The 16,818-nt window shown below is 40.7% G+C and overlaps 1 protein-coding gene across 1 annotated transcript in view; it reads left to right on the forward strand.

Annotated features, from left to right (window-relative positions):
- Positions 1–16,818, forward strand: part of LOC121287374 (spermatogenesis-associated protein 16-like) — a 216,080-nt gene that overhangs the window by 36,461 nt on the left and 162,801 nt on the right. The window contains exon 2 of the mRNA XM_041205187.1: positions 7,737–7,882. Within this exon, the coding sequence (XP_041061121.1) occupies positions 7,737–7,882 (146 nt within the window). The remainder of the gene's footprint in view (positions 1–7,736; positions 7,883–16,818) is intronic.

Genomic DNA, 16,818 nt, shown 5'->3' on the forward strand with positions numbered 1-16,818 from the left:
ACACTGTGGGTGTACCTACACCACATGGATTGCAGCAGCTTAAGAAAGCAGCTCACACCACCTTGTCAGGAGCAACTCGGGCTGGGCAATAAATGCTGGCGTAACCAACGAAGCCCACATCCCGTGGGTGAACAAAAAAGAAAAAAAATTAATTGTGAAATTATATTTGACAAATATTCGAAAATGAAAAAATACAAGGCTATAGGGAAGAAGGGATGTAAATAGTGTCACGAAACTATCATATTTTTAATAATATTATTGTAGGCTTATGGGGTCGAGTGTGGATGGTACTGTCAGTGTGACTGATTTGATTAGACGAGAGACACTTAGACTACAAAATTGAAATTATCAAAAGAGTTAGGTATAAAAAGGGTATTTGAAATGCTAATTAGTGAGCTAGAGTAAAAGTCAGCAGGTAGGGTGTAAATTAAATTTGCATTTTTAGATAAGTGAAGTGGTTGTTTGATTTTCAAATGGATGATGTTATGTTTATAACAAAGCCATACGTTTATTTTTCCCAGAAGTGCTGACCATAACGTTGACATGAAAGATTTTTATATTCTTGGAAAAGTAAATTTTCAAAGATATATAGAACAGTGGGGTTTTACACATTAAAGAGAGAGAAACATAAATAAAGAAGGATGGAAGGTTATGTGGTGGTGGCCAGTAAAATATTGAAAGGTACACTGTGAGATACAGATTTGGGAAAAGCCTCTAGCCACTCTCTGAAGAAGTGCTGATCCAGTAACTAAAGTTGTGTAAAAAGCCTTTGGAATCCCACTGTTGAGTGGGTGCTGTGGTATCCTTGCTGGATTGCCTACTTAAGTTTATAATCTATTTTTGGACTGTTGCCTTAAAGGGGGTATGTAATTGGAAGGTAGGTTAATTGGGAATTTTGGAATTTGTTATTATATCAAGTAACTGTAATCTTATGTGTTTAAATTATCTTCGGTTGTTAATAAATGTGTTAAGTTAATTTTTAAAATCACGAAAGGTGTTAATGGATTCATTACTTCTGAATTCAGTGCACAAATCTTCTCGTAATAAATACAAATTGCATAACCTTTGTGACCAGGTTTCCCTTGTGGATTTGCTCCACTTGGCACATATCAGCTGCCACATCATAACAATAGATAGCTCTTTCAAAGAGCTAGAATAGGTTTAATGGGCCAAATGGCCTCCTCCTGAACTGTATCAATCTATGAGACTCCTTACCTTAGATGTATCCAACCCTTCCTTCAACATGTTTGTAGCGTGTTATCATTCTCCATCGGAGAGACTGAATGTTTGACTTCGTTATCATTGTATTGATTTGTAATGTCCCATGAGAAGGGCGCCAATTGGAACAGTTTAGGCACATGCTCGTTGCCTTTTTCTCCCTGTGTCAGAAAGTACTGAGCTGTATTCTCTCAGTTTTCACTTGATGCATTTCCAACTCACTTGGCTACATTTGGCAAATATGTCATATAACCATTTCCCATCATTCCACAATGTTGGCAGACTGGGTACCAACATATTGTGCCAACACTTGTTTTTTGAAGTGAATGGGTTTATAAGCTACTTTTGCCTTCCTGTCTCTCCCGCTTGTCGCCTCACGCTTGCCATTTCCCACTTGCCTCCTCCCTCCCTGACACCCCCATTCGCCGCCTCCCTCCCAGATTCCCCCGCTCAACGTCTCCCGCTCATCATTTACCCCCCTGACCCTCACTCTCACAACCTACCACTCAGACTCTCCCGCTCACTGCTTCCCTGACCATCCCATTCCTGCCTCCCTCTCGCCTCGCATCTCCTGAACCCTTGTTCACAGTGTACCTAGGCTTGTGTGAAATAGAACTGTTTTGTGAATTGAGAAACAATCGAGGCTGGTCTGAAGGAAATGGTCTGTAATTCATTATTTTAATGTTAGTATGTAAAGAATTTTTTTGTGTAACATTTTTATTTAGTTACAATTCAAGCTTCTGGGCTTTCTTGCTATTGCAATGGATGTGTTTGCAAAATATATTTGGGCTGGAAAATAATAACTTCTGTTTAGTAACTTAAGCACTGCTCCTTGACCTCTAATCGCAGGTTCCCTATCTCCTGCCCTTCCTGGTCCTCCCATAATAGATTCTGTCTCTGCGGGATCAGCAAGAATGAGAGGGAGGGATTATGTGATTGGAAGAGTTGGAGCAAGCTTGCTGCCTCCTCCAGTCAAATTTCATTATGTATAGGGCTGACTTTTCTTAAATTTTTCGCCCCCGTCTTTGATGGCTATTCATGAGGTTTCCAGGGTGAATTTGCCTGCCACCCCATTTATTTTGAACCTGTGATAGGTCATTTCAGACAGCAGTTAAGAGTCAGCCACATTACTGTGGGTCTGGAGTCACAAGTAGACCAGACCAGTTAAAGATGGCAAATTTCCTTCTATAAAGGACATAGTGAATCAGTTGGGTTTTAACGACAATTGATGATAGTTTCATGGTCACCATTACTGCGACAGATTTATTAATTAAATTCCACCAGCTGCCTGTGGGATTTGAACCTGTGTCCCAGAACATTAGCTTGGGTGTTTGGATTACTAGCTGAATGACATTATCACTACACTATCATCCCCTTTGCCTCCTAATGCTCCTATGAAGCTCCTTGGGACAGTTATTATATTAAAGGTGCTATATAAATATAAGTTGTTTTTGTCTCATACCTCATTAGTTACCCATAGCTTTACTTTTGGCAAGTAGGACTCTGGCCCCTTATGTGCATTAGCTGCTTCTGTATCACATTAAGTTTCTTTTTGAGCACTTCCTACTGTTCTTCTGTCGATTTATCTATTAACAGATTTGCCCAATTAACAGTAGACAGTCTCTGTCTCATTCCATTGAATTCAACCTTACTTAAATCTAGAATCATAGGAGTTGTTTTGCGTTTCCCCTTTTGAAATATTATGTTGAATTCTAACATACTGTGATCATTATTAGTTAAATGTTCACAGACTGTTGGGCCGTTAATCTATATTTGGCTCACTACACGTTATTAAATTTAATATGGCATGCCCTCTTTTTGATTCCAGGACGTGTTGTTGCAGAAAACTATCCCAAATGCACACAAGAAATTCACTACCTTTCTGACATGCTAATCTGCTTATCCTAATCTATGAATATTAAAATCCCCCATTAGAAAAAAACCCTATTTTTGTTACATACTTGTTAAATCCCTGCATTTATACAATCTAACACTTCACAGCTGCCACCAAGAGCCATTTCACAACCCTCACTACAGATGTAAGTAATTTTATTTTTCTTATTTCTACTCATAAAGTCCCCACTGCCTGCTTGCCTCTCATTATATCCTTGTCTATCATTAAAGTGATTTCATCCTTAATTGCAAAGTCTACGCCTCCCCCTCTACCATTTTCCCTACCTTTCCTGCTATGTTTAGTTCCCAGTCCTGACCGTCTTGCATGTCTAATCATGGCTACAGTGTCATACCTTCCAAGTTGAATTTTCACTTGCAAATCATACAATTTGTTCCTTATACTCCATGTGTTTGTGTAAGGAATGCTTACTTGGATCATACGCTGTAATCTCTTCTTCTGCTCTAATGTTTTACTCACATATTGCTTATTTCTTTCTCCTGGTTTGATAACTTTACATCTTTGTTTCCTTAACCTGCATTGCTTAAAGTATCTGATTCTTACTCTACTTTCTTCTCTTTCATTTGTTTGCAAACTGTTATCTATACAACCTTATTCACCTGAGCATCCCCCTACTGACTAGTTTAAAGTCCTTGTGACCACCCTATTTATCCTTTTCACTAGGGCCCTACTCCTAGCCTGATTCAGATAGAGCCCGTTCCAACACACAGTTCTTTCCTGCCCTAGTACTAGGCAAATGTCCCATCAAATTCAGAATGTACAGCACAATACCTGTAGCTCACAGTTGATCTTCTTGCCAATGACTGTCCAACCTATTAGAATTACTGGTGCTTTCAGCAATGATCACTACCTTGACAGCTAATTCTAAACATTCATAGAATCATGTAGAGCTAGACGCATTCAGAAAATTATGCCACACAGTTACACAGTGTGTGGAGGGATGCCGCCATCATAGGGAGAGCAGGAAAGGCCACTGGTAAATACAAACATTGGCTAAATGTGCAGGGTGAAGGACAGGAGACAAGACCAAGGTAAAGATGTGGAAACCCAGAAATGGCAGTATGAGTTCTGACAGTGGACCAGAAAATGGTCGTGGCCCTGGAAAAAGATCACGGACTTACGAACGGAGTTCTCTTCACATGGGAGGACGATCATATAGGAGCAGCCCAGAAAGGGAGAGGAATGTGAGTACAGGCTGTAGCTTAACAAGGAAGACTAGAGAGCAAGCTAGCAATCTCAGTAGAAGTAGAAGTCCTTATGACAGAGAGATTCTATAGCTGCTAATAAATTGGAAAGTAAGCTGATAAAGGAAGCCAAATGGAAAGAGTTAGAAAGTTGGAAGGAATTTGGGGTATATTCTGAAATACCTGACAGAGGACAGCCAGCTCCATCTCTCAGATCGATCTGTACAGAAAAGATACTCACAGAGGCCAAAGCGAGATTAGTAGCCCGAGGCTTTGAAGAGAGACTAGGAGATCAGGTTGTCACCTACTGTGGGGAAAGTGAGTTTGAAGATTTTTTAGCTATTTTGGCATCCTATTCCTGGGAGTGCAAATCGATTGATATAAAGGCTGCGTTTTTGCAGGGGGAGAAGTTTCAAAGGGAAGTTTTTTTGAAACCACCCAAAGAAGCCAGGGATGTAGAAGGAAAGCTATGGAAATTGAATAACTGTGTTTATGGGTTGAATGATGCATCAAGAGTATGGTATTTTTCCGTGAGGTCTGTCTCGTTAAAAATAGGTTACATTCAGTTAAAGGCAGACCCCGTGAAGTTCTACTGGTACCATAAGGAGAAACTAGCTGGGATCTTTATCATGCATGTTGATGATTTCCTGTTGGGAGGATCTGTAGAATTTGAACAACGGGTAATCAAGAAGATAAAGAAGGAATTCCAGGTTGGAAGTCAGGCTTCTGGGGCCTCTAAATACATAGGTTTAGACATTTAAACAGAGCAAGTTAGGAGTGATATTGAATCAACAATCTTATCTAGAAAATGTTAATTATATCTCAATAACTCGTGGTAGATCCTCAAAAAAATGATCCTACTACCAAGGGAGAAATGGAACAGTTGAGAAGTTTGATTGGGCAGTTAAATTGGTTGTGAGCTCAGACTAGGCCTGATGCTAGTTATGATGTGTTGGAGCTGAGTACCATGATGAAACATGTGACAGTTGAGCAAGTTCTGAGAGCAAATAAAACACTTAAAAAGTTAAATTCTGAGAGATATGTGCTCAAGTTTCCAGCCTTGGATGATCCAGAAGATAGTGATGCTTCACATGCCAGTCTTCCAGATGGGTACTCTAGCACAGCAGGGTTCATCAATTGCTTGGTGGGAAAGAACGATAAATGTTGCCCATTGGCTTGGGAGGTCAAGAAAATAAAATAGGCAGTGAAAAGCATCTTAGCTGAAACATTAGCCTTAGTAGAGGCATTAGATATGGGGGTTTACTTGTCCAATATATTGACAGAAATATTATATAAGGGGCAATATGGGAAAAGTTTGCCATTAGAATGTTATGTTGAAAACCAGTCTATTTGGGACAACGTTCATTCCATGAAAAGTGTCATGGACAAAAGACTACGAATAGACCTAGCCAGCATAAAGGAGATGTTAGAGAGAAAAGAGATCTCTAAGATAAAATGGGTTGATGCAAGTCACCAACTATCAGACTGTTTTACAAAAAGAAGTACCTGCTCTAAAAAATTATTAAATCTGTTGGAAGAGGGGTGTCTTATAATGATGCATTGAAAAAAAGTTGTTTTTGTTTTATAATTATGTGTATGTGTGTGTGTATGTGTATATATTAGCTATATATATATTTTTTTTCTGTTTGTTTTTAAAAAAAAGGTGTTCAAGTTTTTTTTAGTTTTAATTTAAAAGAGGGGAATCTGTTAATATGGCAATCATCTTGCTAAAACCAATTGGTAGTTAAATAGGTGATGGGCATTAATTATCCCAATTGAATAAGATTAAAAGGGACAGCTGGAACACTTTGTGTGGAAGCTACTAGGAAGTTAGTAGTACTGAGGGGTTGTCTTGGAAATAAACCAAGAAACCTGCCTGGATTAATTCTTCCCCCACGATCTCTTATTGTGAGTAACAGCATATATTTATTTTGTCATATCTGCAACATGACTTTAAAGGTATACAACTTTTCCATCCTCCAGCCACTCATAATATTTGAAATTTCTATATCATAACCCTTGTCACCAACAGATGGCTCCAGATTACTTACTTTATTCATAAAGTTACTTGCATTTATGTTCATTATTTTAAGGTGTTTAACATTTTATTCCAGCCTAGGTACATCAACGGCTTCCTCTTTTCCACAAATTTCTCTTTCCTAAACTTGAAACTTTGTTATGGTCTCCTTATGCTCTCCTTATTCATAGTTAACTCTCCTTGCCAGTGTTTACTACTGTCTCGTTTCAATGCTAAAAGTCCCAAGATTTTCCATATTTTTTTCATAATGTAGTATATGGAGGATTAGTATTCTGCCTTACCTGCATACTGCCTCTAAGACCCTCTGCTGATTTATCACACTGCAAACCAAAATCCAGAATCAGAAATACCCTCCAATTAAATATTCAGAAGACTGAAGCCATGGCCTTTGGTCCTTGACATAAACTCCATTCCTTAGCCAGCTTCATCCTTTCCCTGGCCAAGATCTGAGGCTGAACCAAACTGTTTGCAACCTTGGCATCCTATTTGATCCTGAGCTGAGCTTCCAACCTTACATTCTCTAAACCACTAATGCTGCCTGTTTCCACCTCCATAATATCATGCATTTACACTCCTGCCTCAGTTCATCTTCTGCTGAAACTTTCAACCTTGCCATTTTTATTTCTAGATTTAACTATTCCAATGCTCCTGGCCAGCATCCCATCACGTACCCTTTGCAATCTTGAACTCATCCAAAACTCTACAGCCCATATCCTAACTTGCGCCAAGACCTGTCCACCCATTATCTTCCCGATCCAGCAATGCTTCGATTTTAAACTTTTCATTGTTGTTTTTAAATCCCTCCGTGGCCTCACCCCTCCCGATCCCTGTAACCTAAAGCCCTACAAACTACATGAGATTGTTGTGCTCCCTCAATTCTGGCATCTTGCACATCCCCAATTTTCTTCGCTCCACCAGTGGCCCTTTTTCATCAGCTGCCATGGTCCTAACCTCCAGAATTTCCTCCCTAAACCTGTTGCATCTCTATTTCTATCTCTCTTCCTTTAAAACATAACTCTTTGACCAAGGCTTTGCACATCTATCTCTTTAGTGGCTTGGTGTCAAAGTTTGGTTGATCGTTCCTGTGAAGCACCTTTAGGAGGTTTCACCACACTAGAGGCGCTATCCAACTGCAAGCTATTTTTGTTGCTGACTCTCTCTCAACAAAACTGGACAGAGTACTGAAGATATGTCTGACCAGTGTACTGTGCAATCTGGGTATGAATTTGTGACTTGCTTTGATTTGTACTTCACTCCTAGGGAATCTGAATAGAAAAGATTATGTGGCCTTATGTGTTTTAAAGAGTTGAGTAATTATTAAAAATTACTCTTCCTATTTTATAATTGCTAATATAAACTCTGAATCTTATTTTGCTTTCTGTAGCTTTGTAGTAAAGGAGCAGTTCTGGGAAACCCATTTTATGCATCTTATGAAAAGATTTCAAGCATTGCCAGTTTTATCGAAACTAAGCTTGTGACCTGCTATCTGCGCATGAGAAGACCAGACCTAGCTCTTAATCATGCTCACAGGTAAACCCTATTGACGATTATTGAATGATATAATTATTACTGTCCTGTGGTGAAGTTCAACCTAGAGCTTTTTGCAGTTTGACAAAGAAATTTGTCCCTGAAAGAATTTCTGGAACACCTATCTTTAGCACTTTCCAAATTATTGTAGTTTCCTGTGTTGATGTACTAAATGTATGACCTAATAGCCTAAATGATTGGAGCCCTGCTCCCAGAGTATTCAATCCAGCAATGATGAAAGGCAAATAAAAAAAAGTGCAAGAAATCTGAATTTAAAACTGGAAATGCACAGCAGGCTGGTATTTCATTTGTAAATCCACCTGGGGTCATCTTATGAGTCCATGCTATCAGCAGAGAACTTTGTTCATTGGCAGTGCAAATCAGAATTTGGAGCGTAATGCCTATGATTTTTTGATCATAAAAATGAATGGGTGGAAATTCATGGGCAAGAACCACTCATATATCTGACTTGACAACTGGTGGGCAAGCTTTCCCACCAGCAGCAAGGTCTTGCGCTTATCCCTCATTATAGAGGTTGAGAAATCTCATGTACCTCTGGCATTTTCTGTTTTTATCCTATTAGTTCTGGTATAATTCATGAGAGATTAAATCAATGTTAATCTTTCTGTACAAAAAAAATCTCCAAAATGGTTTGGATGTGATTTGGACCAAAATTGTGATTTTAATTGTGACATGCATATTAACTGTATTAATATGTTTATATTCTTAGCACTGTGCCAAATAACTGAATATAAAAGAATATCGAGTATTTTAATTTTCAATTAATTACATTTTAAATCAGTGATCGAAGATATTTAGATGGATTGAAAAATAAAGTTGTGGGACAGGAATCCCTTTCAAATCTAGAGTGGGGTTGACTGCTGCCTAGACACATTGGATGGTGGTCGCCATTCTCTATTGGCGATAAGGATAAAGCATGTAATAGTGGGATAGGTTTTTCTTTTATATAAATTGGATATGAAGCATCACCTGAGCTGACTGCATGAGGAAAATCAATCAAAGCAGATTATGACTTCATGATTCTGTGTCCATTTAAATTAATGAATGAAAAAGAAGATTCTTAAGAGAGTGCAATTCTCCCTGCCTAATTTTTCCTTATGTGGTCTACGCAGGTAATCCTTTATACCTTAGTTTAATATTAAAAATCCAATCTTTTCAGTGGATCCGCAAATAAAACTAGGTGATTTACCCAGATTCCCACTATTTTGTATAACTATTCCAAAAGTTCATAACCCAGATTTTCATTGGTGTGATTGACCTGGTGCAAATCCTAACAAATTTCCTGGGTCCAGCCTCATTTACTTTAAAATAGTGGTATTCTTACCAACATTCCATTACTCACCTCCTCGGGGTGGTGCTGAAGGAGGAGGGAATGGAATTGCCTACTAGTGTAGGAATCAGATACCTACTGCAGATTAAAGGTGCTTTTCTAACTGTGGCTGGCTACCACTTCTACCAAGTTTCAGCAGTAATGGCGTATTGTATGTAAATCCATCATACCATTGTAGTGCACGCTGCTGGCATTTGAAGTTTCCTCCACATTTCTTATTACCAAGTAGATCTGGTTGGCAGTTGGGCATGAGTGATCAGTGTTGACTAAATTTTATCTCAATATACAAATAACTTTTAGTAGTAGGGTGCAGAAACTCTCTGGTGAGACAAGCAGGAATGCATTCTAATCTTTCTCTCTCTCTCAACTTACTGCACTCCATTCTCTCAGGTCCAACCCTGACATTGTCATCAAACCCGCTGACAAGGGTGGTGCTGTTGTTGTCTGGCGCACTGACCTCTACCTCGCGGAGGCTGAGCGTCAACTCACAGACACTTCCTCCTACCTCTCCCTGGACCATGACCCCACCAGTGAACATCAAGCCATTGTTTCCAGGACTGTCACTGACCTCATCTCCTCTAGGAATTTTCCTCCCACAGCTTCCAACCTGATAGTCGCCCAACCTCGGACACCCCGCTTCTACCTCCTCACCAAAATCCACAAACGGAAATGTCCCGGTAGACCGATCGTCTCAGCTTGCACCTGCCCCACAGAACTCATTTCTCGTTATCTTGACTCCCTTCTCTCTCCCCTTGTCCAGTCCCTTCCCACCTACATCCGTGATTCCTCTGACACCTTACGTCACATCAACAATTTCTAGTTCCCTGGCCCCAACCGCTTACTCTTCACCATGGACGTCCAATCCCTCTATACCTCCATCCCCCACCAGGATGGTCTTAGCTTCTTCCTCGAACAGAGGCCCAAACAATCCCCATCCACCACTACTCTCCTCCGTCTGGCTGAACTTGTTCTCACACTGAACAATTTCTCCTTCAACTCCTCTCACTTCCTCCAAATAAAAGGTGTGGCTATGGGTACCCGCATGGGCCCTAACTATGCCTGTCTCTTTATGGGGTATGTGGAACATTCCTTGTTCCAGTCCTACTCCGGCCCCCTTCCACAATTCTTTCTCCGGTACATAGATGATTACTTCGGTGCCGCTTCACGTTCTCATCGGGTCTTGGAAAAATGTATTAATTTTGCTTCCAATCTCCATCCCTCCATCATTTTCACGTGGTCCATCTCTGACACTTCCCTTCCCTTCCTTGACCTCTCTGTCTCAATCTCTGGTGATAGACTGTCCACCAATATCCATTACAAACCTACCGACTCCCACAGCCACCTCGACTACTGCTCCTCACACCCCGCTTCCTGTAAGGACTCCATCCCATTCTCTCAGTTCCTTCGCCTCCGTCGCATCTGTTCTGATGATGCTGCCTTCAAAAACAGTCCCTCTGACATGTCCTCCTTCTTCCTTAACCGAGGTTTTCCACCCACGGTCGTTGACAGGGCCCTCAACCGTGTCCGGCCCATCTCCCACGCATCCGCCCTCACGCCTTCTCCTCCCTCCCAGAAACATGATAGGGTCCCCCTTGACCTCACTTATCACCCCACCAGCCTCCGCATTCAAAGGATCATCCTCCGCCATTTCTGCCAAATTCAGCATGATGCCACCACCAAACACATCTTCCCTTCACCCCCCCTATCGGCATTCCTTAGGGATCATTCCCTCCGGGACACCCTGGTCCACTCCTCCAACACCCCCTACTCCTCAACCCCCAACTATGGCACTTCCCCATCCCCACGCAAACGATGCAACACCTGCCCCTTCACTTCCTCTCTCCTCACCGTCCAAGGGCCCAAACACTCCTTTCAAGTGAAGCAGCATTGCACTTGCATTTCCCCCAACTTAGTCTACTGCATTCGTTGCTCTCAATGCAGTCTCCTCTACATTGGAGAGACCAAACGTAAACTGGGCGACCGCTTTGCAGAACACCTGCGATCTGTCCGCAAGAAAGACCCAACCCTCCCTGTCGCTTGCCATTTTAACACTCCACTCTGCTCTCTTGCCTACATGTCTGTCCTTGGCTTGTTGCATTGTTCCAGTGAAGCCCAACGCAAACTGGAGGAACAGCACCTCATCTTCCGACTAGGCACTTTACAGCCTCCCGGACTGAATATTGAATTCAACAACTTTAGGTTTTGAGCTCCCTCCTCCATCCCCACCCCTTTCTGTTTCTTCCCCCTTCCTTTTGTTTTTTCCAATAAATTATATAGATTTTTCTTTTCCCACCTATTTCCATTATTTTTAAACATTTTTAAATCTTTTATGCTCCCCCCCACCCCCACCAGAGCTATACTTTGAGTGCCCTACCATCCATTCTTAATTAGCACATTCGTTTAGATAATATCACCAACTTTAACACCTATGTGTTCTTTTGTTCTGTTGTCTGTGACATCTTTTGATGATCTGCTTCTATCACTGCTTGTTTGTCCCTACAACCACACCAACCCCCTCCACTTCTCTCCCCCCCACCTAAACCCTGCCCCCCCCCCCACATACCTTAAACCAGCTTATATTTCACGCCTTTCTTGGATTCACTCAGTTCTGTCGAAGGGTCATGAGGACTCGAAACGTCAACTCTTTTCTTCTCCGCCAATGCTGCCAGACCTGCTGAGTTTTTCCAGGTAATTCTGTTTTTGTTTTGGATTTCCAGCATCTGCAGTTTTTTTGTTTTTATTGCTAATACAATGCCTTTTATCATATTACTATTCACTATACATTCAACATTCATTCTACATACACGTGTTAAACCCCTGAGCTGGCAACCGGTTAAGTCATGATTCTTGTGTCGTGAGAGATTCAATAAATGCTCATTAGTTGCCCATAAAGGGACTACCCTTTCTTTAGTCCGTCTTAAATTTTCTCAGGCTTATTCCAGTGCCCAAGATCCATAGGTGTTGCATACATCATTTCTGCTCGCTTTGTCTGAAATATTTTTCCCTATTTCAATTAATTTATTGATAGTCCCCGCATGACTTTCGAGCACGGTAGCCAGGCTTTGGATTAACCAATGATGTCCCTGTATTGAATATCATAGTGGCATCGTTTATCAGGCTGTGCTTAACGCGGTTCCCTCCCAAGCCTGATCGCATCTCGCCACTGAACTGAACTGCTTCAGTCATGAATTGGCACGTCAGAGCCGTATAGAGTGCTTGGGTGTGGGTTGAGCACCATTGGGGCAGGACGACACCGGATACATTCAAGACTACGGGTACCAGCTCATGGTGTACATTATCATATAAAACTTCTGATTAACCAGTACCAAACCATTCATCGGTCCTGGATGCATAGTCGGACAAGATGGATCAGTTGGTGTGGTTTGAGGGGCTTCAATTATCTCTACTCAGACTGTGAAAGTAAAGGTGGGAGGTGGCTGGGTAGTGGCGGACCTCCCATGCTCGATCTGAAGCAAACCCTTACTACAATTTGAAAGCACTTGTTCTCCTGCTGTTACATTTATCATTCCCCTTTGCGTGTCGCATTCGGCAATGTCCATGCTGTACCAAAGTTCCTCCTGCGGCGCAAGATGAACAGTGATGATCCCCGACCTTGTTGCTAGTACTGATAGGCCCACGACCAGGATTATAGATCTGTGGAGACATTAACATCAGCTCCCATTCTCTGGGTTACCGCTTGGTCAATTGTCATGTATCTTTAACTGTGTGTAATGCCTCCATTTACTTCTCGTTCTCATATCTACAAGTGCGCATGTGCCACCTGTCATAATTAGCTGGTATGGTCCATTGTTTCTCTTTGGATTTGCCTGTTTCCATATCCTTAATCATCTGTCAGTCTTTAACTTCCTCTCTCAACTCATGTAATTACCTACTTAATTCCCTTACATTGTCCTGTATTTTTCCTTTCAGTCGCCCTACACCTCCTACTATAATGCCTTCAGGTAATTGTATGGCTCTTCCTGTTATCATTTCAAATTGGGTGAACCTGTCGGTCCTACTTGGGGTAGCCCACAGTGTATTAGAATATTGGGCTGTTCCCTGTCTCTTGATTGATTTTTTTTTTAGTTCATCCTTTCCACCATCCCTGGACTCTGGGAGTGGTTACGAATATGGAATTTCTGTTTAATCTCCGTAAACTTACACACTTCTTTAATGACTCTCCCTGTGAAATGAGTTCCCTGATCTGAATCCATCTGGGTAGGCACCCCTGCTCCTTCCAGTTTACTCTCTCCTGCTGCTGTCTCATGTCAGACCTCAATTCCTTAAACAACTCTACAGTGCACCTTCTTATCCTTTCTTTCAATGGCTCAGTATCTTCACTTCCTGAGATGTTTCTCTCATCAAGGTGTTAATCCTATGGTTTTACTCTTTGTAGCTTGCAGGCACATTAATATAATCAGTAATACAGCTAGTTAGCCTTTTTCCAGCTTTCCCCTTACCTGTATCCAACTTGTGGTAAATTGTTGTTAAGTATTATTTCTCCTTACATTTCAATTCCTAAACTACAGATTCCTCATCGTTTTACCTCTAAGTTTTCTTTCCTGACCATGATCATCCTAAGGTTCTATTGAGTTCAATTTCTCTATTGTCTTGATTGTTTAAAATGTTTCCTTACTCTTTAAGCCATATTAACTTCCATTTCAATGGGGATCTCTGTCTCTAGATCTTTGCTTATCTCCCCCTGTGCAGTTCCAATGCCTCAGTTGATGGCCAGATTATCAAATTAATTTTCCTTAAAACAGTTTGTACATTATGTCCTCTTTCCCTAACTCATTCTCCTACTTGCCTCATACCATATCACACTTGCAACAGCTACCATCTTATCTTGTTCAGGTTGCCTGGAGAGACTTTAAAATAAATAAAATATTCTCATAACAGCTTTAAAAACAGAAATCAGGTATTGACATGTTTTGCTTCCTTTTTTTCTTCTCAAAGATTTTATTGTCTTAAAAGTAACCCACTTAATTGTGTCTGACCCTTTCCTTTTAGAATTATCCCAGATTCATTAACTCGGCCAAAAATTGGATTTCTGCCAAACTTTATAAAGGTCTTGAGCTTAGCTTCATATTTTGGGAACAGACTTACAAACACAAAAGCTTGCAGCATTTGAATTAGTGCCAATTGTTGTCAGACCTTTTAAAATGAACATTCCCTTTTTGAGAACTTTATCAAGAACCAAACCTCAAATTTTTAAACTTTGTAAGAACTGTAATTTACACTATCAAAATTAAAACAACCTCTTTTTCATGTGTAATGATTTGTATCCAAGTTATAATTTCCGTATGTTTATCGACACATTCTTTATCTTAGATAGCATCCTAGTGATTCAAAAGTAACCTGTTAAATTACACTGCACTTTACATCTCAAGATTGTCCCAAATTCAAATTACAGTGCTTTTGGAATGCAGATTTCCTTTAATATTTAATTCCTCTTTTCATAAGAAACCCCTTTTTATCCACTGGAACCACTGGATCTTGTGTTTATGTCTTTTCGTTTTCCTAGAATCCTTCTGAATTTCAAGTAATTTCTTTTTCTCAGAATTTTAGAATACTAACTTGTATGTATTAATCCCAATCAGCTTGGAAGCTGATGATGAGGGTTATTCCCTACTAGTCTGCAAGGGGTTGGTACAAGGGTTGGTTCATTTCAAACAAAGGCAAGCCCTGTTTCATCTTTACACTACCTTCAAATTACGATTTTTGCCAGAAATCTCAACTCAAACCTTATACTCAAAACTTTGGAATGTTTGAATAAACTTTTCCTTTAATCTAATATGGGGCTTTCGACTCTAAAGTGCTCAACTACACACAAAAGACAATTCAGGGAAGAAAGCACATTAAAGCTCACATACAAATGCTTCATTGCACACAAACAAACACATAGATAAAGGTATGTATCGATACTCCTATAATATTGAGCTTAACTCTACACGAAGCTTCGAGTAGCAGTGGGGGGAAATAAAGGGATCTTGAAGGCCCTATAGGGACCTTCAAACTGACAAAAGCTCACATTTTCTCTGCTGCTGCTTGTCAATTGCTTATTAACCCCCTAGGGGTACCCTTTCTCTCTCTCTCTCTCTCTCTCTCTCTCTCTTCAGCACAAACAGCTCTTGTAACTTAGATCAATTCATTTTTTTTAAGTTATAGAAAATTCAGTAGCGGACTATCTACTTCCGTTAAAACATAACCACTCAAATCTGTTTTGATTAAAAGTTCCAGCTGGTGGGAAGCTCTCTCCTTTACTTTGAGTCCATTTAACCCAATCAGAAACATATTGGCCAATTTCAGGACTGTAATGGACATACATATAAGCATTTGGGGTCCCTTTCAAAAGGGGTTTCAACCTGGGGTTTCTTTGATGTCATATTTCCCATTTTACTTAATAATATACACAAAAGAAAACACAGAAATTACTTACTTTTCACCTCCAGGGGACTCGAACCCCTGGGTATACTACTACTACTTTTTTTGTTTTCTTACCCATCTTCAAAGTTCCTGATTTAAGCTCCGGTTTCGCCGGTTTCAGTTTGTTCTTAGCACTTTGAGAAGCGGGGGGAATGGCACAACCCGCTCTGCTGTTGCGACCTCCCATTTTTCTGAAAAGAAAACACAATTAACAGCGCGGCGCGTTTCCTACCCTATGCGCTCACCAGTGTTTAAGAGTTCCTTAACAAGTCCTCCGATTCTTTGGGTCACTTAAGTCTCTTTGGTCGGTAGCTACCCTTTTTCAAGCACTCCCCCTTTCAGATAGGATGCTTTACGTCCCCCTTTCACCTCTCCAACTTAAGAGGTAGCTGGTACACTATTTAACTGCACTCCCCCTTTCAGCTAGGATGCAGTTCGTACTCTCCCCAACTTAGGAGAGTCTCTCCCATTCTCTGCAAGGGTTCTTTTTCAGAGATCCGACGATCCAGGTTTTCAATTACCTCTCCAACTTAAGAGGATACCTCTCCAACTTAAGATGCCACAGGACTTCAGTCGGATCCCATCTTCGTCGCCAATTTGTTGCGGAAATCTGAGTGAACACTCAGACCCAGGAGGTTTGTCTCGGAAGCCTTTTATTATAATCGTGATATCACGGAGAGCCCAGCAGCATACAACGGAGTTAGCCAGCACTCTGACTAACACTTCTTTACACACACAGATATAGCAAAAGGTTCGTGACAGAAACTTGGGCAATTACAATAGTTTCAAATGGCTTCAAAGGATAGCGACCAGTGTTAATGATTTAACGATTAGACAGGACAATGTCATTGCTTTAGCAAGTAGACAGGACAATGTCGATGGTTCAGCAAATAGATAGTGTTAATGGTTACATATCCTGGGCAATGCACACACAATTGATTTTTCTCTTAGATTTTTGCCACTGTATCTGACATCCAGAGCCCCTTAGTCTGGGAAGGTAGCACTGGCCCTTTGATTTGCTAATTTATGTGCTGGCTGCATGACTGCTTGGGGACTTTCTACAGTAATTTCATTATACATGGATTTTAAGTTTATTTCTCTCATAAGTATAGATGTATTTTATTCTTTCACAGAGACAGAGAGTGCCCATGGTGCCAGCAGT

The sequence above is a fragment of the Carcharodon carcharias genome, chromosome 2 (assembly GCF_017639515.1).
Source record: "Carcharodon carcharias isolate sCarCar2 chromosome 2, sCarCar2.pri, whole genome shotgun sequence".
Lineage (NCBI taxonomy): Eukaryota > Metazoa > Chordata > Chondrichthyes > Lamniformes > Lamnidae > Carcharodon > Carcharodon carcharias.